The sequence below is a fragment of the Dreissena polymorpha genome, chromosome 3 (genome assembly GCF_020536995.1).
Source record: "Dreissena polymorpha isolate Duluth1 chromosome 3, UMN_Dpol_1.0, whole genome shotgun sequence".
NCBI classification, from domain to species: domain Eukaryota; kingdom Metazoa; phylum Mollusca; class Bivalvia; order Myida; family Dreissenidae; genus Dreissena; species Dreissena polymorpha.
Genome location: NC_068357.1, coordinates 73,006 through 97,141, shown reverse-complemented (window position 1 = coordinate 97,141; position 24,136 = coordinate 73,006). Strand labels below are relative to the sequence as shown.

At 35.8% G+C, this 24,136-nt stretch overlaps 1 protein-coding gene and 1 long non-coding RNA gene across 2 annotated transcripts in view; both read left to right on the top strand.

Moving 5' to 3' along the window:
* Positions 1 to 6,997, top strand: part of LOC127874948 (uncharacterized) — a 175,170-nt gene extending 168,173 nt beyond the window's left edge. Inside the window, exon 11 of the mRNA XM_052419653.1 lies at positions 5,982 to 6,997. Coding sequence (XP_052275613.1) covers positions 5,982 to 6,997 — 1,016 coding nt within the window. The remainder of the gene's footprint in view (positions 1 to 5,981) is intronic.
* A 186-nt stretch (positions 6,998 to 7,183) lies between these two features.
* LOC127872717 (uncharacterized) lies at positions 7,184 to 23,723 on the top strand. The gene is made up of 6 exons (XR_008045741.1): positions 7,184 to 7,251; positions 14,010 to 14,319; positions 14,438 to 15,215; positions 15,575 to 15,818; positions 19,418 to 19,570; positions 23,638 to 23,723. It is a non-coding gene; the product is annotated as an uncharacterized LOC127872717 (long non-coding RNA).
* Positions 23,724 to 24,136: the final 413 nt, after the last annotated feature.

Here is a 24,136-nt window from a genome sequence, read left to right as displayed (position 1 = left end):
TATGGTGACAGCTCTTGTTTATATTAAATATAATTATCATTTTATTTTTATAATAAATGTAATTACCATAGACCATAATCATATTAGAATAGCAAATGGTTACCAAGAACAAAAGAAATTAGTACATTTTCTTACGCCTGTCTTTACCTACAGAAAGAAAATACATCGTAAGCAAATTCTTATTAACAAGAACAAAACCAGACATATATTCGATCGGTTGAGGTAAGAAACGTAAGAGTCGGGTTAGCAAAACACATATCTCCAGTTCCAAAAATGTCAGTCAGGGTGAAAGAATACTACGTAAACTGATCGCAGGTCACTGATTCAGCACCTTGAAATTTGACAAAAAAGGAAAAATCGATTAATACCAGTTTGCACTTTTGTGGAAAACTATCTTACGGATATTTCGAAGATAGCCAACCTATCGCGATCGATGTCACAGCCAGTCCCTATTATCAGTTATAAGCTGTGCGCAAACCGTACAGGTATGGTTCTTGTAATTATTTACATTTTGGATATTTATTTGTTGTTTGTATTATTTTACTAAGGGCGTTAATTTATATAAATAATTCATGTTGGTTGTATTTGGATTTTATTGTAATAATCAATAACATTATATTGTTAACTCTATAGGATTATTCGGTATGTAAAAATTACGTAGACTTTATAATAACTGGACCACAAACTGATATAATATAACATATATTAAAATATATGCTTGCTATTGTTAGTTACTGAAATCCTATGTTTCTGAAAATTACTGTAGAAGCATTTTATTAAAAATGCGTTATGACATACTATTATAAACTGTGCGTGTAAATTCACGTATATATATTATTTTAATATATTATAACATTTTCTTGTCTCGCTAACAGAAATAAAATTGGACTGTCTTGGCAAGATCGTTTGTTTTAAATTAATATATTCAAACCACCAGGCAAGGAATATATATATATATATATATATATATATATATATATATATATATATATATATATATATATATATATATATATATATATATATATATATATATATATATATTTAATAATTAATGCTAAACACAGAAATAGAAATATCATTATATGAATAACATTAAGCGTACGAAACAAACATCGAAATATCCTAAAATATCCAAAAGATCCCGAGTAAGAAATAAAAGTTAATCGGTAGTAAATATACCGGATTATACATGTAGATGCGTTTAATTGGACTGTAGCGGTGACATGTTTATGCGACGCACTGGGTATGTCTCCTTCGTGAGTCAGAGAGCAACTAAAAAGTTTTCCGCACTAACGTCCACCTGTTCCATTAACAATTGTGGATAAACTCTATAAAGCTTTTTGATAGCATTTCGATGGACAAAAAAAAACAACAACACACAAAACATACATTTCAATTGATTAAATTTCAACTAATCACGAATTACCCGGTATATAATTTCGATTTGACAACTTTGAATCCAGAATCATTAACAACGCATCGATTTATAACAGTTCATGTAAAACACATCATTACAATAGCATGGCCGAATGCAGAGGCGTATTTAGGTGGGGGCTAGGGGGCTAAAGCCCCCCCCCCCCAGCTGGCTGGCTAGATACGATTTTACAAAAAAATGAGCCCCTTACAGTTTTGATCCACTTGTGTATTTCTTGTCACATGCAATTAATTAAGCCATAAACAGCTGTCGATTTCTGTGATTAGCCCCCAAGCATGTGTACAGACGATCTAAGCTTCACCAGCTAAACTGCACGCTTCATTGACTGTAAGTGATAAACTGCGCTATTTGATTGGCTGCCGGAGATACATTGAACTAATTAAATTCATCGATACATCTAGCTATAGGTAAATGTTAACATTGGCTGCCGCATGGAACTTGTGAAAACCAATATTTCAATTTGTAGCAATTAAAGAGTTTAGACGAACGCAATGTAGTATCATCATTAATTTTTCGGTAAGTTTCTTTGATGAATTGAATTGGTATTAGCTCTTGAGAGTGACAATCCTTTTGAGTAACAAGTTATTGCCAGTGAAATTCAACAGCACATTTTAATAAATTGCATTTTTTTTATAAACTGCTTTGATGTTGATCCATAGTTTTTAAAATTAAAAAGGACTCAAAAATGAAGAATTACTTTGCTAGTATGAAACTAAATCATTTTCATAATGAAACGCCAACAGGCAAAATTTGAATCCATTTGGAACAAGAAACAAAAAACTAATGAACCAACTGAAAATGAGTCTGTTGCTGCTATCAGGTACTTTCCACAAAAAAAATTGATTGTGTTCAAATTGTACTTTTTAATTTCATGAAAAGAAAATGTATTGAATACTTTGAAGTCATTAATTATCTTCGAATACTTTATATATGTTCAGCTTATCAATGACTTTGCCTTATTTGACAGTTTTTGAACCACAAGACTCAACAAGGTATACATAATATGATTACAACCAAGTTTGATAAATATCCACCCATCCAACAGGGTGACCTAGTAGGATATCCAACAAGGTTAAACAGGAGGTCCACCCATCTAACACTGTTAAAAAATTTCTGGATAAAGATTATGTCACCCAACACTTTAATGGTTTGAGAGACATTTGATTTACCCCTGTGTGTCTGTCTGTGTGTCTGTCACACTTGATGTCTGAAATCAAGTTCTTGTTTGTTTTACATGCACCTTTATCATGCAAAATGCTGATTAGATAGTAGTATATTGCATCATTTTAAGGTGCCATTTAAAAAAAATCGACGATAGGGAGGAAACACCCCTCCCGTACCCTCCCCAGTTGAGCACCCCCTCTGATAAATTTCTGGATACGCCTCTGGAATGTATTTTATGGTAAGGTCGATGAGTATTTAAACCTGCCCATTTGAAAAAATGCCTATCCAGTTGTAATTGGAGAACAGAGAATAATGCCACACAGCGTATTTCTACCTGCATTGACAATAATAGCTGATCTTGTAATTTGACACTTTACACGTTAAGTATAAACTTGATTGGTAAAGTTGGAAGCGCGATTCCAGCCGATACAACGGAAATATTTAATTCAATATTTGTTTACATGTACAAATGTTACGATAGACAAATAAGGATAAAATAGCGGTGTGTTGCTCTCGTGTAAGACAAATGTTTATCAGCCAACTAACTATACCTAGTATAACATGGCGGAGAATTCAGATCAAGAAGAAAATCACTCTTGTGATGAGTACCGTTGTTTTGTTCTTCGTGTATTGGAAGTTTGGCACATTTAATGGTAAGTTTAAGGTTTTGTTTGCGCATATATACATGTCTGTATTATATGATCACAGCTAAATGTTTAATTCGCACACAACCTAAAATATCTACTCATGTCGTCGTATTTTGAAAGTTGATCCTTAACAAGCAGAGAATAAAAGTACAGTGTTCCATTGTCGCGGATTTAGATTTCAAATGTGGGCATACATGTGTTTCTTGACGGAAGAAAGTAACTGTTGTCGTGGATTTTGTACAGACTACTTCTCCGCGAAGTTCAACCACGTGAATGTATACAATGTATATCAACAACAATGTTGCTGATTTTATATCACGGTCGTAAATCAAATATGAATCGACATTATAGGCGTGAAAAACCAGGGTGTGTCAAAACACAGGTACCCTTAAACCGACATTATCATAGACCTTTGACTTAAAGTGATATTATGGGCATCTATCAGTTTATAGGTGTCTATCGCAACCGTTGTTTAGTTTTGGTGTTTTCACTTCATATACACTTATATTTGTAATGCAGTATCAACATATCAAAACAATATCTCGGAAAGTGAAAAATAATGCATTTAAATATCAACCGTACTTTCGTTTTGACAAATGACGACAGAAATAATTCGATTTACGATGTGAATCTAAAATTGGTTTTAGTGCAGATTCGTTCATACGACACAACGACACTATTTTGTTTTACGGATCTATGTCGGTGTTTAAAATTAAATAATAGCTTAAAGTGATATTATGGACATTTTTCACTGTTGAATTGATCTTAAAAGAATAAACAGGTCAAAAAAATTAGTTAAAATATGGTTACTGACCAATTATCTTCAACTCATCTTGCTTCCAGTTGTTTATAAATATATATATTATATTTGATATTTTACATGACTGGTGAGTCAAATAAGCCGAAATGATCCGTAAAACAAAATACCGAACATAACAAAATCTGCCTTAGGTAGTCGGAAATACCCGACCCCGCACTATTTGAAATAACATTTTGCATGTTTTTGTTCAGTAAAAGTATCATAACTTAGACATTAACGAAGTACTAGTTATACTTTACGAGAATTAAAATTAAGAACTTGGATTTGATTAACATGTTCTCATACCTTGGATTCGAGCCCGGGACCGCTGAGCACAAAAGCTAACGCTCTACCACTGCGCCGGGCACGATTCACGCTCTACCACTGCGCCGGGCACGCTTCACGCTCTACCACTGCGCCTGGCACGCTTCAAATTGCATATGGACAATATGAGCCTTATTTTGGTGCTCAGCCTTTTTCCGAAATTTCACGGAAAAGAGTTACAATTGTTATTTTATTTTACCGACTTTGAATTATGATTGTCCATAAATGAACCAATATTGTTTGGATTTGCCTTAGTCGGGAGTGTTATAATGCACACATTCTTTTTTGAATGTATGAACATTATTATGAAAATCGTCCATTTACTCAACTGTGCACAAGTCTCTTTAATACCCGATTGAGAATCAGAGATTCCTTTAAGTTGGTCTTTTTTAACGTGTTTTTATATTGTTATATATTGGACATTGTCATGCAGCAAGATCTCTGTTGGCTGGATGAAACTGTATATCAATTATCCGAGAATAAGACCCTTTGATTTATTATAAGTCCAAATCAGGACAAAGGTAGGGTAAAAGTAAGGTCTATTAATATGGTTCGATAGTCAGTGGTGTAACACTGGGTAATTATTACAGAGGGCAATCCCTCTCGCAGCATCAAGATACATGGGCGTATATTATATACCATTCCTGGCATACGTTTTTGATGTTTTTTGGCAAGTAACCTGAAAATAATATTTATTTTGTTCTGTCTGAAATAAGAAGCATTTTTAAATCACGGAAATGAAATGCATATTAATCAATACAGTTAGATGCACTTTGAAAGTGTGCAAAATTATCATTAAATCTATAGCCTAGTTAGCAAGTAATTTATTATTTTTCAAACGGTACCGCTTTTAAAACCGATTGTAGGATTTCTATACGTATACGTCAATTTCGACAAACACGATTATTTTTAAGTTTTAAAACGCAAAAAGACGGATTTCTACCTTGTAACCACAAGATATATTCTAATTGGCACAGATAAAATTAAATCTATAGCCTAGTTAGCATGTAATTTATTATTTTTCAAACGGTACCGCTTTGTAAACCGAAAGTAGGATTTCTAGACGTATAAGTCCATTTCGACAAACGCGATTATTTATAAGTTTTAAATTGCAAAAAAGACTGATTTCTACCTTGTTACCACCAGATATATTCTAATTGGCATAGATAAAATATATGTCTTATTTATATTTAAATTTACAATGCCATATAAGTTGTTTGGCTTGAAGGATAGATCTTTGTTCGTACAAGTAAAGCAGATTTAAAATTGATTATCAACATTTCTGTTGTTTAAAGTTGAAACAGTAACACGAACGGTTTTAACAAATAAGAAAATCTTTTTTTTAATGTCGTAACAGTCTTTCGATATTTCGCCATTAGCGGTGTTATTTTTTTTATTAACCAACAACGGTTTATTTGTTTGATCCTATTTAAATAAATTTTTAGTGTACATTTAGAGACGAAATGTGGTACCAACTATAGCACGTTTAACTGCACGTGTATCGATTATTGTATATTACTGGTATAAGCCGAGTTTGTCATCAACCATTTGTTGCACTGAAGAATGTCCGATGTTTTGGTTTTAATTTATTGTATAATATTTATTTCAGAAAACATCGAAGGGAATCCTCTTCGCTACGCATCACACGAGCTCGACTCTAAGTATTTCCTCGAACCGCTTGTCACAGAGGATTTTCCAACGGTTATCGGACAGGCGCCTAAAATTCCGCACATTATCCACCAGACATACAAGAACGAGTTCATTCCAAATAAGTATATCCCGTTCATTAAATCCTTCGTTAAGTACAATGCCAACTGGACCTACATGTTCTGGACCGATGCCTCGGCCCGGAAGTTCATTAGCGACAGGTACCCGGATTTTCTCCCGGTCTGGGACAACTACGCAGAACCAATCAACAGGGCCGACGCGCTCAGATACTTCGTCTTATACGAGTATGGGGGTGTGTACGCGGACTTGGATTTTGAGTGCTTACGTCCCCTGGATAGGGTAACTATGAAGTATACAGCAGTGTTTCCTCTGGAACCTTTCGAGCACGCCGTGTTTCGACTACGCATTCCTTTCTGCGTCAACAACGCCATCATGATGGCGCAACCGAAGCACTCGTTCCTAAGGCACATTGTCTACACGATCTCCAGTTTTAGGCCGATAAAAGGGACGCTTGACGTAGCAGGACCGATATTTGTCACGACGCAGTACATGCTTTACAACAACTTCTCAGTCGGCGAGTTTTACAAGGTCGCCGAGGACCATCAAGGGAGCTCACCGTATCACTACAAAGGGAGGTTACACGAGACGGATCCAAGAGCTGTATACGTTCCCAACACGCATTACTTTATGAACACTTTGGCGGAAAATTGGTTCAGCAAGTCCTACTGGCACTACAGACGAGTGTGCTCGAACCTCGATCCAACTTCCGGGACCCTAGAACGCAAGGCCTGCAACGAATTCAAGGCACGAGAGGACAGAAGCGAGCATGACCACTTCCGGTTTACTTATACCAGACACCACTGGTTTTTCACTCACAATACTTTGAACTTTTTACCGGACGTGACTAGATACACAAATATACAGAAAATAGTCCCGAATTTAGTGTCATACACTTGACAAATTATATATTATAATTAAAGATTTAAAAGTGTACCATTTAAATAACTATGTTCTGCTCATGTTCAATACTTTCAATATACCGCCTCAGGGTCATATGGACGATGGTCCACCGTCGCCCAACTAAAAATAGCATGTAAAACCAAGTATGCGCATGCTCAGTGGCGGGCGCAGTAAATGGTTAAAGTGAAAGTAGATGTCGCCGCCATTTTGTGTGGTTGGTAAACTGTGGTTTGTGTCCAAATAATTAGACGGTACTGTATCTTTTGTATAATATCCCCATACTTATGTTGTCATTGCATATATTTTTATTTATGGGTTTCGGCCCGTAGCCTTGTGTTCGCCCTATATCATGTTCGCCTTGGGTTCTGTGGTCCTCGGATGTTTCGCCCCCAAGACGTTTCCGCCCTGGTCGTTTCGCCCCCATATTAGGTGCGAAACGACCAGGGACTAGGTGTTGAGTAGTTTAATTGGTGACCATTATATAATCATCAAAGAAAGTACCCTGAATCAATAATGTAAGTATATTAGTGGAACACTAGGTGTTGAGTAGTTAAATTGGTGACCATTATATTCAATAATGTAAGTATATCACGCATGTATCCGACAAAGGGTAGGTGATAAAAGCAATTAGCCACCATAAGTATATATATTAATGTAAAATGAATGCAGATATTTTTTTAATTGACTTGATAATCACAATCCAATCAATTTGATATGAGTATCTTTTATAAGCGGGTTATATAGATATAGATATATATATATGAGGCAATTGACCGTAAATTTAAATAGCATGAGTCTTAAATTAACAATGCATTTCATTCCCTCATTATGTAATTGTGATAAAACAGGTGTTAGTTATGGTAGCTATAGCGCTTACCATTTGTAGAAAACGAAATGTGAACACATTTGGAGATCTGTATTAAAAGAATAACAGTGCTGCTATATATTGTAATGTAAATAATTACGACTCATTCAGTTTATAAATGTGCTTTGCTGTAATTTATTATTGTGTGCTATGTATACTCGAATAAACTATGTGTTCTGTTCTATTATATTCCAAAAAATATTCATGTAGTGCAATTTCATATTTAATACAATACAATGTATGGAAATAAAACAGTTGGTTTCTTGTATGCGTGATATTCTATTAGTATTACTATTTATTAAATTCAATTAAAAATGACTTTGTAAATGGAAATAATAATAAGAAAGTGATGACATGTGTAAATAAGTAGTAGTGTTGCTTATTTTATCTAAATAGCAATGATAGTATATTTATTATCTCTGTTATATAATGTACTTGTGTATAGTAAGAAATTCTAGTCATAAGTTGATGGTATATTGAATATATTTTGTGTATAGAATCTATTATATATGAAAAATACAGAAAGCCACTGTTAACCAGTTCACTTAGGTCGTCGCTCTTTTACATCATTTTTCACTATGCGCATTAGTACCCAGTTTTACAAACACCAGTGTTGTATCAACTTCAATATTTTATAACAGGTGTTTAACATAAGGTTAACAGGGGCAAATCTGTAAGATTGGCCATGCATGTTTGTAAATTGTGTTATTGTATGTATTATTATATTGTACATGTCATGGACGAGAAATAAACCTTGAAACTCTATGTTTAAGGCGTAAGACATAATTAAACATCTTAATTGCGATAAGTTCCATTGATTAACTTGACAGCTTACGCACAAAGTGGTGCTTAGGCAACAATCAATTACTGACACCCGCCTTCGATTGTCAATAAATAAACAAATCAGTTTTCTTTTAAAGTGCTCCCTAAATGGATATTTGATAAACAGTATGAACAGGTGTTATAAACATGCCATTCAATGCGGACAGCTTATCTTAACATTGCCACTAATCCGATGTTGTTGCGTAATATTATTTTAACTATCAGATAAAGATCGTCGTGTATTCGCTTCACAGTAAAAATGATTTTTTAAAATGTCGTTTTTTAGGGTTATTATTATTATTTATTTATAATGAAATGATAATTCCACTTGTTCATCTATGTACTTGATTTACTAATAAAACGATATACATTTACTTATTATAAAAAAGTTATTATATAATCCATCGATATATTATATGTGATTAATTAAATAACATTGCTATAGTCTAAGTAGTTTTGTATGTAGTTGACAAAAAGACAGTAATTCATCAGTACTTAATCTATAAAATTATATCTTAAATTGTAATACGAGAAAATTGAAGAATTATTTACTTATACAAACATTAAATTACATGGCAGTAGTTATGTATGCATTTTTTCGTATTAATTTATAATAGTGAAAAGTCTATGTAGAGCTCTATTTTCGCGTTCTGCTAGTGTTTGGGCTGTTATACCTAAGTATTTAAAGGATGTCACTATTTCTAATAATTCTCCGTAAAGGTAGAAGTTGTAATTTGTATGGCGATTACTTTTTTCTTAGATCGAGGCCTTTGTTTTAGATGTATTTATTTTAAGAGACGCTATGCAGTAATTAAACAATAATTCCTTCGTTTCACAGGTATTTCTCTTGAGGAATACAAAGCCGCTGTGACGTCAGGATGCGAGCTTGACTTCGTCTGCAGTCCTTGTTCTAAAAAAGAACAGACACATAGATCAGAGGCCGATATTGATGTCGATGACTTTGCTGCAACTTGGGAAATGGGATTCGACATAAGCGACATTCATGACAACTTCACCGACGAGGACTTGGACAGTACGCGGGCAGAAGGGAATGGAAACGTGGACGATGACGGCGCTATTGACGGTGATCACATTACCGGAAACGAAATGGACGACACAACTGGAAACGGGGACGATGACGGCGATATTGACGGACCGCCAGACATGGAGTGATGTACGCTGTCGAACTCACCTACCTGCGTGCCTGCGGAAAACTACTGAAATATCGAATGTGTTCAAATAGACCCTACGGACATTTCTTCGTGTTGTCATGTTTATGTACTTCATAAACTATATAAATAAAGAATGCTTTCATTGTCGTTTTATGTAACTAAACTACTAAAAATGTTAATTAAGTGACACAAGTTGCATTAAAATGTCAGAAAAAAAAACATGAAATATATATTAAAACATGTAATTATAACATAAATAATACTTGAAAAATATGCATTTTTAATTCATATTGTCACATAAATTCAGATGCTGTTTAAAGTCTTGTTTTCTTTTCAAGGCAGACACAGGAGCAAGAAATTAATCATTAATGTTACTTAAAAACATATACCATTAAAATTTTAAGTAAGCTGTAGAGTAATACAAGCCTTTTTTTTAAAGAAATACTTTTGAAGCTTAATTGTGTTAATATGAAATTTTATCTTCATGTAGAGAACAAAACTATATCTCTCAGTGACTAACACAATCAAATTGGTCATAGTGACTGCTCATTGTGTTTCGAAGTTACATGATTACATGTTTTTATACTGAACTCACTTGCATGACTGTAATGGATGTAATCTAATTTCATTGTGAAGAATTGCCCATCTCCTTTTATAAATCGTTTTATGTAACTAAACTACTGAATTATCGTATGTGTTCATCGCGATGTTTTACAACACTTTAATTCTACGTTATTTTATGCCAAATAAAAAAACAAATAGACTCTACGGACTTTTCTTTGTGTTGCTTATACGATGTTGTGTTTATGTGGTTCATAAAATATATAAATAAAGAATGCTTTCATTGTCGTTTTATGTAACTAAACTACTGAAATATCGTATGTGTTCATCACGTTGTTTTACACTGTTATTCTACGTTATTGTATGTCAAATGAATAAATAGGTCAGAAAAAATATCTCTTTTTAGTTTTTTGTTACTACTCTAGAGTCTAGACTATAAGTTTAGTCATTGACGTGATAAATATCCTCTTAATAAAATTATATAATTGTCATCAATTAAACTACTCAACAACTATTGTTCCGCTAGTATGGGGGCGAAACGACCAGGTGCGAAACGACCAGGGCGGAAACGTCTTGGGGGCGAAATGACTAGGGTGCGAAAAGACTTGGGCGCGAAACGTCTGTAAATCGGTTCTGTTAACCCTTCGATTCAGTGAAAGTAATGAACGGAGAAAAAAACACATTTTTTTTAAATTGTATAATGTATTATTCATAACATTAACACAATTGTATTGGTTGTGTCTTGTACATATTTGATATCTGATACGCAACATATTCTTGAAGTGAAATATTTTGCCAGCAATAGTTCTTCCCCATAGTAAATACTGGAAACCATACACTATTGCATACATGCATCTAGTCCAAATTTTTTACGCTCTTAAATATTAATATAAGCTGTCCTACCGTAACCCAAATTCGACGACACCTAAATTCGACGATGTTCTATTTGTATCGATTAAATGGATGATTATTGTCTTGGAATCATTTCAAAGTAATACATCAGAGTCTAAAATTATTATTTTGTGCTATTAAACATTTCATTATTTCTTTAATTATTTGCTAAATATTTGCTTCATGTAATCGTTACATTGTCGAATTTGGGTCACAGTTTGCAAATAGATGCCCCTAATGTTATTGTAAGCCAATAATAAGTGTCATTAACACCTCGTTGTAGGTATACCACCTCTATAAAAACCAATTTACCGAAACCTCCACGGCAACCTTGGACCACTTCTCTTTCTTATATATATAAACCAACTTCCTTCTTCCGTCACTAAATCCAACGTTCGCCTTTTTGCAGACGATACGGCTATTTACCTCACTGTAAACTCTCTCAGATTGTGCATCTCTGCAACAAGACCTAGACAAGCTTCAGGAATGGGAACAAGAGTGGGACATGGAATTTAACCCATCCAAATGCCAGGTCCTACACATCACAAGGAACCGCAACGTCATTGAACACAGTTACTTTCTCCATGGCCAAGCTCTTGAGTCCGTCTCTGATGCTAAATATCTTGGACTCGATCTCTCTTCTGACCTCAGCTATAATACACACATTGACAGAATCACCAACAATACAAACAAATCACTAGGCTTCATTAAAAGGAACATCACAACACATAATTAAAAGGTACGAGAACTCGCATACAAGTCTCTGGTCTGACCACAAGTTGAATACGCTTCCACTGTCTGGAGCCCATAGACCAAAACTGCCATCAATAAAGTGGAAAGAGTGCAGAACCGGGCTGCACGCTGGGTGCAGCGAGATTACTCTCCCTTTTCCAGTGTCTCGGCCATGGTACAAGATCTAGGCTGGAGATCGCTCGCAGATCGTAGAAATGACAGCAAACTCATCATGTTCTACAAAATCTATCACAACCTTGTTGCCATACCTCTCCCTCAATATATAAAAGCAACAATCCGCTTCACTAGACACATGCACCCACTGTATCTACAAAAGATACAGACAGGATCACTCTACCACTATTACTCCTTTTTCCCACACAGCATCACACTATGGGACAAGCTCTCAGCTGATATCGCTACCCTATCCGATCTTGAAAAGTTCAAGAGGGCAGTGGTAAATGTGCGGTACTAGTCTGTTAAATGATGTTTTTAACCCTCACTTTTATCTTTCACCTTCACTAAACTCTTTTAACCACTTGACTTCTCTCCATTCTCCTGGAGGTTTCAAGCTTTTAGTCTCACTACCCAACAATATCCTTTGCTGGGTCCTTTTTACCTTTCACACTCACTAATGTTCCTGACGTGCACCTTTTCCCTGCCTATAATACTCGAAAGAGCGGTTGGCAGTATACAGAGATAGATAGATAGCATTTACTATATAAATCAATTTACGGAACTTGTCGTTTACCGAAACCTCCATAACCCCACTGGGATACTTTTTATATAGGTAAAGTATCTCTAAATTCTTTGCGCGTCTTATAAATAAGACTAACATGCATCATGCAGAGATCTCCCTCTGGTTTAGTTCAAACCTGTATATTTTAGTTTGATTGCATAGAGCTTATTTGAAAAAGCTGTAAATTTTGTTTCCTGTGCCTAGAACCAGTACTTAGTGTCTATAGGGAAGATCTAAAGAACGCTTCCACAGTGGGGATCGAACCCGTGACCTCCTGGTCGCTAGGCGGACACCATATCCTTTACGCCACGGCTACCTCAGGGTTTGTGGTAACGGTACAGTTTGTCAAGGTATTCCGAATCATTAAGCATTCTGAATCAACATTTTCATTTAAAAATCTTAACGTTTGGTATGCAATTCGAAAGGTTATTGTTGTTTCTAAATATTTATTACCCCAGCCTGTAAAGAATGAAGAATCATTGTTTTTTATGAAAATGTTGATTCAGAATGCCTTATGATACCTGTACCCTGAGGCGGGGGAAATAGGGCATCATTAAAAAAAAATTTGGACTTTAAACCAAACATAAGAAACAATATAATATGTTTTTTTAATCACTTGATAAGTCTATATTACCGCCAAATTAAATACATAACAATTCTATTTAGTTTTAAACATTTTAAACTTGACAATTCTGGGTCTAGGGCAATCAATTTGCTTGAGTGTCGGGGTGAATTTTTATCTGGGGAAACTTTTTAAAAAAATTGTTGAGGGAATGGGGCCTTATTTTGGCCAAGTCTTGAATCGTTATAAGACGGTATAATATTATATTTACCTGTCAATAATATCTGCAAGGGGAGTTAGACAGTATAGATTGATATATACATGTACATGGTCACTGTTAATGTCACTCAAATAGATAAAGTAATCAGTATTGGTATTTAATGGTATGTTTTTTCATGAGAATAAACTTAAGGTTAATAGTGATTACATTGTATAATAAAACAAAGCATGTGCAAATATTGCAATAAAATATTCATTTTTAACACCATTAAAAAAAAGTTAACAATATCTATACACATTCCTTGGTATTTTACCCTAGCATAACTGCTTCAATCACATAATCATTATTTCAATCAATTAACTGGGTCCGTTATCTCATCATCTCTAAATAAATCATATATATTGATAGCCACCTGTTTCGTACACATTTCAAACTAATATTTCAGACACCAAACGCAAAGCCTATCCCAAGGCAATGCCCCATTTGCGTGGTAAAGGGCAAGACGACTATGTACCTCCAGGTAGCAGACCAGGTTCGCTGGGTGCAAGCACTGACGGCAGAACCCATGAAGCCGTTAATGTCAGAGGCACGTGCTAAGACCGGGCGGAAAGTGAAGAAGACAAAGCCGAGGAATTACTACTCTTGCTGGCTGTGCGACCGGTCGGTGATTGACCGGCTGCGTCATCTAGAACAGGACCACAAAATGGAGGCTGGGACATTCAATAACGTTTACACAAGAGGGCCGTTTCCGGAAGGTAAGTGTTAAATTGTGTTAGTGTGTTTTTTGTATTTAATTTCTCATATTTCTATCAATGTCTAATACAAAACCATACCAAACGATTTGTAACTTTTACATTTAAACGTCATTTACAGGTCACAAAAACTTAAGGAAAGGTGACCAGCAGACTCGCCACTCATGATGACTCGGCATAGGAGGATGAGAAGGTGGAGGATGAGGAGGAGGAGGAAGAGGACTTTTAGTTCCTAACGCGGAAATACTGCCTGAGCCTGGAACCCAATGCAAGGGTAATGCATGGTCGGAGAAGCTGCAAGTAACAATATGGATTGCTTATATAGTGTAAAGTCTCGAGTCCGTTTACGGGGTAGAACCAGTACTTGGTGCATTAAGCCCTGTTTTCCCAGATTTTTTTTAATTATATACATTTCAATTGATAGTCATTATTATTGCAACATGTATATATCTTAAAAACCGTGAGGAAATATATATAAGTACATTAAAATTTAAGATAAATATTATTTATTTATAATACTTTGGAATTACTGGTTGTGAGTTAATTATATGCGATTTCACCATCTAGCATAGAATATCATCCAATAATACTTGTTGCAGTTTCAATCGTTGACTCATATGTAGGCTACATGTTCCCGCTGAGCAGGCCAGGTGGGTTGACAAACGAGTCGAAAACACAAGAGGTCAACATGAAGATCAACCGGTTCCTGGCCCTGTCTGGCTACTTGGAAGGAGTGGTGTTGAGTGACGTGCTGTTGTGGAAGGGCCATATGGAGGTCCACGACAGTTCCTCAACACCACTCACCAGCTGAAGACGGTGCAGACTGCACTAACGGCAATCAAGAACTTCCTGAAGTGGTGCGAGGGAATGGTCTAGCGGACGCCCGCGCATTGAACAATGTAAGCGTAAACATAGGATTTGATTTATGTAAATTATTCATTCTTCTTGGACATCTACTTATTAATGTTTTGGCGTTGTCTGTCTTTCTGTCTGTTCTTCCGTCCATCTTTCCGTCCGTCCAGCACTTTTGTGTCCAGAGCCATATCTTGGAAGTGCTTTGGCCGATTTCATTGAAACTTGGTATGAGTATATATATGGATAAGAGGATGATGCACGCCAAATGGCATTGTACACAGTTTGTTAATAACGGAGTTTTGGCCCTTTGTATCTTGAAAAAATGCTTTTTTGAGTGTCCAGAAGCATATTGGCGGGGGATATCAATTCAACAAATTTGCTTGTTTAGCTTTATTTTTTTCAGGCCGATCTCCTTCTCACAGGCTGCCTGACCTCAACCCGCCTGGATATTAGCCGTCGGTTATTCGGAGGGTAGAGGACAGTGCGGCCATCCTGACGGACGCAAACCTGGAGCGCCACTTCACTGAGAGTGAGCATGTAGTGAAAACGATCAAGGTGATCCAGGAGACCCCGCTGGCACACCTGAAAGATATTCGGGGGATAATTATTAAACTGATAGCGCTCTATAACGCCTCCTGAACCGGCAGGTATACAAACCTGAGGGTATGTAATATAAATAAGCCTAGTATTGATTCGAAAAGATAACCCTAAATTACTTTTCAGACCAGAGTTGTTTTTCAGTAGCAATTGCATAGAATTGAATGAAACTTGAAGTTAATAGGCGTTAAAATTGGGTTTATTTAAGTATACAACAAAGCTGTTCGCCTGTTAATTGACCGACTTGTCTTATGTATAATATTTTTACCAGATTGTTACCTTGAAGACAGATAAACTATAATGCAAAAGTTCGTTTTGACATTCCAAATTGGGGAAAGGCCTTGAAGCCATTGTAAAATTAAACTGTTATGGCCCCTTAATTGATTGAAAATGTCAAATTTCTGTCTGCATATGTTGGTGTATGAATTAAGTGAAATTCAAATTGAATCAAATTTGTTATCTTTTTTCAGTGGTTCTTGCTTAAGTGTCATCAGGATGATTTCGTCATTTCAGAGATGTACCCTTTATAGCTCAACTTGAGTTATTGTTGCTGGTCTTTGTATGTTTTGCGATGTGTGTCTATATGTCAACATTTTTACTTTAACAATATCTCCTACTTAACCTTTGGGCAAAGCTTGATGAAACTGGCAGGAATATTCCTGGCATGAAGCTCCTTCAATGTTGCTCCAAGAATTGTATTCCATGAAATCCTTGTTGCCGTGGAAACCAAAAGGAAAAACTTAAAAAATCTACTCTGAAACTGCAAGGCCTTGGGCTGAGATATTTAGCATGAAACATTGTGTGGTGGACCTTTACCCGTGGGCAAGTCGATTTTTTGTCGAGCCCACTTATGGAGAGCTCGACATATTTGTCACAGTTGGCGGTTTGGTGTATGTGGATCAGTCCGTCAGTATGAAAGTCCGGGTTAGGCTTGTCTGGAGCGTAAGTCTTTTATTGAATGGAGGAATTTCAAATAACTTACAATAAATCATCACAATCATGACACCGCCGATCATTGCTCAAGAAAACGTCAATATCTCAAAGGTCAAGGTCACACTTTGAGTTTAAATGTCAAAAATGGCCATAAATGACCTTGTCTGGGCCATTATTATGTCATTCATTGTCAGAATTAAATTCAATTGAAAATCATGTGTTCACCATAATTTGACGGTGTTGCATGGGAAGGAATAATGTCGAAATCTCGAAGGTCAAGGTCACACTTTTAGTTCAAAGGTAAAAATGGCCATAAATGAGCATGTCCGGGCCATAAATGTGTCATTCATTGTAAGATTTTAAAATCATTAAGCACATTTGTTCACCATCACTCGACGGTGTGTCATAAGAAAGAATTACGTCAAAATCTCCAAACTCAAGATTACACTTAAGAGTTCAAAGGTTAATTGGTAGGACTTGTACCATGATTGTTCAAACTATGTTCCTGGGGTCAAAATTGCCCTACTGGGGAGGGAAATGTAATTTCCTTATTAGTATATTGTAAAAACTTCAAAAACAAAAATCTTCTCATAAACCACAAGGCCTAGAGCAAAGATATTTGGCATGAAACTTCATCTTGTGGACCTTCACCAAGATTGTTCAAGTATCATTGGATCATATTTGCCCCACCCTCGGGTCAAATTTGTTTTCCTTATATAATATATATTATAATGAACACTTTAAAATATTCTTCTCAAAAACTGCAGTGCGAACATACATATTTTGCATAAAACATCATATGGTAAACTTCTATACAGATTTTTAAAATTATCGGCTGGGGGTACCAATGATAAATTCATTGAATTTACCTGCTTAGATTCATTTGCTTTGTGGATATGCAATAACTTGCAATGTTTTTAAAGTGATTGAATGGTTCAACATTAACATAAAATTAAAAAGAAAAAAACTATTTCATACATCATATTATGCTTATAAAAAGCCATAATTGTAATGCTTTCATGGAAAAAATGAATGTTTGCTTAATTTTCAAATATATTAATAAATCTTTAATGTTAAGGATTCCTCATAAAGGTTTTACGTGTGCACAGAATGTTATGGTAATCTCCAAAGCATTCCCATTACAAAATACATCAGATGTCTATGGATAAGTTATTTTTATGCCCCCTTTCGAAGAAAAGGGGGTATATAGTTTTCGCACTGTCCGTCTGTCTGTCAGTCTGTCACACTTTTCGTGTCCGCTTTCTAATTCAAATAATTTTCATTCGATCTTTACCAAACTTGGTTAGAAGTTGTGTCTAGACAATATCTAGGTCAAGTTCGAATATGGGTCATGCCGGGTCAAAAACTAGGTCACGGGGTCACTTAGTGCATTTCAAGGATTTAGCATGGTGTCTGCTCTCTAATTGAAGTAGTTTGCATCAACATTCATGCGCCTGTCAAGTATCGGGCATTCAGCGTGAGAGTCGCGCATTTACGCAGCAAAACACCCTCTCACACATCCAAATCTCATGCTCTCCTTTTTTTATACGCCCGTTTTTAAAAACGGGACGTATTATAGTTTCACCCATGGCGGGCGGCGTTCACAGCAGTGTCCGCTCTCTAATTCAAATAGTTTTCATCCGATCTTCACCAAACTTGGTCAGAAGTTGTGTCTAGACAATATCTAGGTCAAGTTCGAATATGGATCATGTCGGGTCAAAAACTAGGACACGAGGTCACGTAGTGCATTTCAAGGATTTAGCATGGTGTCTGCTTTCAAATTAAAGTAGATTTCACCCGATCTTCACCAAATTTGGTCAGAAGTTGTGTATAGATGATATGTAGGTCAAGTTCAAATATGGGTCATGCCGGATCAAAAACTAGGTCATGTGGTCACTTAGTGCATTTCAAGCATTGAGCATGGTGTCCGCTCTCTAATTGAAGTAGTTTTCATCTGATCTTCACCTAATTTGGCCAGAAGTTGTGTCTAGATGATATGTAGGTCAAGTTGGAATATGGGTCATTCAGGGTCAAAAACGAGGTCACAAGGTCACATAGTGCATTTCAAGTATTTAGCATGGTGTCCGCTCTCTTATTGAAGTAGTTTTTATATGATCTTCACCAAATTTAGTCAGATGTTATACTAAATGATATCTAGGTAAAGTTTAAATATGGGTCATGCCGGGTCATTAACTAGGTCTCGAGGTCACTTAGTGCATTTCAAGCATTGAGCATGGTGTTCAAAACCTTCGAACGGGCGTATCTTGTGACAGTTTGGCACTCTTGTTTAAAACTGACGATGCATGAAACTATTTTCACTTATATTTTTTATGTAATTTAAATGCCAAAATTTAGAAAATGCATATGAATGGGAAACGAAACTGTAAGTAAGTAAATAGTGTAACAGTTACTGTACAAACAACCCATTTTTCAAAAGAAGCGTTTTTTTGTAAACTGTACTGATGGTTTTGCTAGTTATTCCATAGGTTGTTGATAACTCGCGTTTGTTCAGCTAATTTCATTATTTCTTTTATAGCCATTATTGTGTTATCATGGTCATTGATGTGAACAAAAGCAAACTGTTATTTTTACAGCATCCAGTAAAAATACCCATATTGTAAATCTCACGGGTACTACTGCTCTAATGTTTGATCAAGAATGCATCTAATGGATTATCAAACTAGTGGTGTCACTCAATTGATTTTTGCATGTATAGGTAGGAGTACCTAAAGATTGAGCAGGAGACAGTGAAGGTGCTGACCTCTGTGTGGAACACTTAGCAGCTGGCAAGTTTTCATATTGAAGGGCATGGTTCCCAACCGCCCATCACACACAGAATGTAGCTTGTCGTCTTCCGCAGTAAAAACTGGTTAGTGCTCCACAATGCGATATGTTCATATGTATGTTGCTGGAGTATTAATTATTATTATCAAGATTATCTTGTTTTATATTTCTTGATTATTTGCTATTATATCCCCAAAAACGAAGTATAGTGGGGTATATAGGAGTGACCTTGTCTGTCTGTCCATGGCTCTGTATTAAGTGTCCCCTCTCTAATTCAAGGTGTTTATCGGATCTTCACCAAACTTGGTCAGAAGTTGTATGTAGATGATGTCTAGGTCAAGTTTGAATATGGGTCATGCCGGGTCAAAAACTAGGTCACGGGGTCACTTAGTGCTTTAAAACATTCATCATGCTGTCCGCTCTCTAATTTAAGTAGTTTTCATCCAATCTTCACCAAACTTGGTCAGAATTTTATCTAGATGATCTCTAGGCCAAGTTTTAACATGGGCAATGCCGGGCCAGAAACTAGGTCACAGGGTCACTTTGTTCGTTTTTTAGCATTCAGTATGGTATCTGCTCTCTAATTCAAGTAGTTTTCATCCGATCTTCTCCAAACTTGGTCAGAAGTTTAATCTAGATGATCTCTAGGCCAACTTCAAACGTGGGCCATGCCGGGCCGAAAATTAAGTCACATGGATTTTGACTTTAGGTCCTATAACACTGGCTTGCGACACCTGTCGACAGGCTTTCAACACAAATTTTTGGAATAAATAGTGGACTGAATATCTATCTAAGTTTGGTTGTGAGCTTATCTGGGCCATAACTATGTCATTCATTGTGAGATTAAACAAAAAAATTGCACATTTGTTTACCATCATTGGACGGTGTGTCATGCCAAAGAATTGTCGATATCTCTGAGGTCAAGGTCACAATTGCATAATAACTCTTAAAATCGCCAAACATGTAAATATGTTTTTCTTATTTTGTGAAGACCTGGTATATTGGAGTCTGTATGTTGGTTGGTCTGTTGTGGATTTGTCTTTTCATTCAAACTTGTAAATATGTGATCAGCATGAAAAGAAGATTTTCAAAACACAATTTTTATTTGCATTGACTTCACATCCAAGAGTAATGGTCTTGATTCCTTGATCCTCGCTCATAAACATTCACAGGGACAGCAGGGGTATTTTATTATTGTTTATGACAAAGTTTGTATTATATTTGTTTTAAAAGTGTGAACTTTTTAATTGATAAATTGATAGATTGAACAAAATTAATTTATTTTGCCCTCCTTCGAAGAAGAGGGGGTTTATTGTTTTGCACATGTCGGTCAGACCGTCCATCAAATGGTTTCCGGATGATAACTCAAGAACGCATAGGTACATTAATCATGACTGGCAAATGACCCCTTCAATTTTCAGTTCACTAGGTCAAAGGTCAAGGTCACAGTGACTCGAAACGGTAAAATGGTTTGAAGAGGACATTGGTGTTTCACAAACATTTCTCGTTGTAAAACTTGAATTAAATGTTCACTGTCTAGAGATGTACAGAAACCATGAGCCCACACTCACCCAGTTAATTCTGGATTTTATTGACTTTTTTTAAGCTTTTTGGAATGCTTCTTACCTGTTCAGCATGTCCTAAATAGAATAAATACCACCTCAAATATTTCCTTTGACATATTGCTTTCATATTTTGCATACTGCTTTACCAACATGACCACAATCTATAAACAAGAGCAGACAACTGTATCAAGCATTTTGACAGAATTATAGCCCCTTTTATACTTTGGTAGTTGAACATTTGGTTAAGTTTTGTGTTTTGGTCTATTTTATTCCTAAAGTATGTTAGCTATTGCTTTTTAGACTTGGAAAACACACTAACTATCGTAAGGGGACTGTACAGGGCAAGTTGCATAACTCTGGTTGGCTTTTTAATGGAATTATGGCCCTTTTTGTCTTTGTAACTTTGAATATTTTGTTTAATAGTGTGTATTTAGATCCACTTTACTTCTAAAAGATCAATGCTATAGCTTTCAAACTTCAAATACTTTCTTACTATCATGATGTTACTGTACCTGGAAAGTTGAATTTGACCTTGACCTTTGAATGACCTTGACTCTCAAGGTCAAATTAACAAATTTTGCTTAAATTGTGATAACTTCTTTATTTATGATCACATTTGATTCATACTTTGACAAAACAACACTTACCTGACATACCACAATGGACTCCACCCAAACCATCCCCCATGCTCCACCCCAGAACCCCCCCCCCTAAAAAAAAGACAACAATTTTTTTTTATTTTTTTTTTAAATATCTATTAAATGACCACACACCCACATTATACCCCCTATCCATGATGGCTTACGTTATGCTGTCAAGCACTCGAATAGTTAAGCGCGCTGTCCTCTGACAGCTCTTGTTGCCTTAAATTTTCATTGTTCTTTGAAATTAAATTAATAATGGCCAATTTTTTTCACTGCTCTTTGTTATTATTTGTTTTTGGTTTACAACTTTTTCTGCAATCAATTTAAGGGGACATGTCAATGGTATTTCTCTATGCAAAGGCAAATATTCAACATTCCACATGTCCGATTTTTATGAAAAATAAAAGTACATGTATAAGGAACATTGATGAAATTGTTTAAAAAGATTAGTGAAGGGCCAAAAAAATATTATTACATAATGGTCTTAGTGCTTATGGGGCTCGAAATCTTGCCCACAACATTCACAATCTTAATGAATATTTTCTACACAAAACTACTGTTCCATTATTCATTATGGTCAATGAGCATGCGCATGGACCTCTACCTTTTGATGAGGTTTGAGGTCACTAGGGTCAAGGTAACCGATGCTAATAATAGACTTCCTTCCGTCAAACTTTTGCTACTGTTTCTCATAGCGCCTTCAATACTTTACCAATCGCTTTCCTACTTGGCATGTAGGTACCTTGCATGGACCTCTACCTTTTGATGAGGTTTGAGGTCACTGTCAAGGTCACCGAGGCTAATAATAGACTTCCTTCCGTCACACTTTTGCTACCGTTTCTCATAGCGCCTTCAATACTTTACCAATCGCTTTCATATTTGGCATGTAGGTACCTTGCATAGACCTCTACCTTTTGATGAGGTTTGAGGTCACTGGGGTCAAGGTCAAGGTCACCGAGGCTAATAATAGACTTCCTTCCGTCACACTTTTGCTACCGTTTCTCATAGCGCCTTCAATACTTTACCGATCTCTTTCATATTAGGCATGTAGGTACCTTGCATGGACCTCTTCCTTTTGATGAGGTTTGAGGTCACTGGGATCAAGGTCAAGGTCACCGAGGCTAATAATAGATTTTTATGTCACACTTTTGTCACAGTTTCTCATAGCGCCTTCAATACTTTACCGATCTCTTTCATATTAGGCATGTAGGTACCTTTCATGGACCTCTACCTTTTGATGAGGTTTGAGGTCACTGGGTCAAGGTCACCGAGGCTAATAATAGATTTTTTAGGTGTTTATTAACACATACATTGACAAAGCGCATCATCGGGAAGCATCCATCAGTTTCACTGATATTCTTGTTTGTCTTACTAACTTTGAATATTATGTTAAATTTTGTGTTTAGATCCACTTTACTTCTAAAGTATCAAGGCTATTGCTTTCAAACTTCAAATACTTTCTTACTATCATGATGGTACTGTACCTGGCAAGTTGAATTTGACCTTGACTTTTGAATGACCTTGACCCTCCCCCCCCTCAAAATTTGTTTTTTTCTTTTTTTTTTGAAATAACATCTATTAAATGACCACACACACACACATTATACCCCCTCTCCATGATGGCTTACGTTATACTGTCAAGCACTCGAAATGTCGAGCGCTCTGTCCTCTGACAGCTCTTGTTAATTAGTAATGTACATATTTACAATATATAAAGCAAGGTCTGTGCTTTAAGATACATTCAAATAAGTTCTTATTAACGCATACATTTATTTCAGAGAATAAAATTCCGTTTTAGCTGTCGATATGCCCTTTAACAAATCTTATTTGATTCAAGAATCAAATTTTTAATGTGAGCCTTTGTTAATTTATTTTTGTACAGAAAATGCAAATGATTTGTTTTTCACCATAACTTAACAGAGTATCCATTGCCTTCTTTTCAGTGTTCCAGACGGCTGGTGATGCATTTCAAGAAAAGCCATCAGAATCTTGCAATGATCTGTATACTTAATAAATGACAAAACAACAACACTGTATTGTTATTATTATTTAATACATAACTTCCATATTTGCCAAAAAGGTATATGATGGAAGTTCAACGTTGTTATCGATGTGATTTGATTGCCTTGCTTTTTATGTCCCCCACTATAGTAGTGGGGGACATATTGTTTTTGCCCTGTCTGTTGGTTGGTCTGTTGGTTGGTTGGTTTGCGCCAACTTTAACATTTTGCAATAACTTTTGCTATATTGAATATAGCAACTTGATATTTGGCATGCATGTGTATCTCATGGAGCTGCACATTTTGAGTGGTGAAAGGTCAAGGTCAAATATATAGCTTCAAAGCCGCGCAGAACGGGACATACTGATAGTGTTTCTGACAAACACATATCTTGTTGTTTCATAAATTTCACACTAAAGTGTTAAGAAATACAACGTTTACA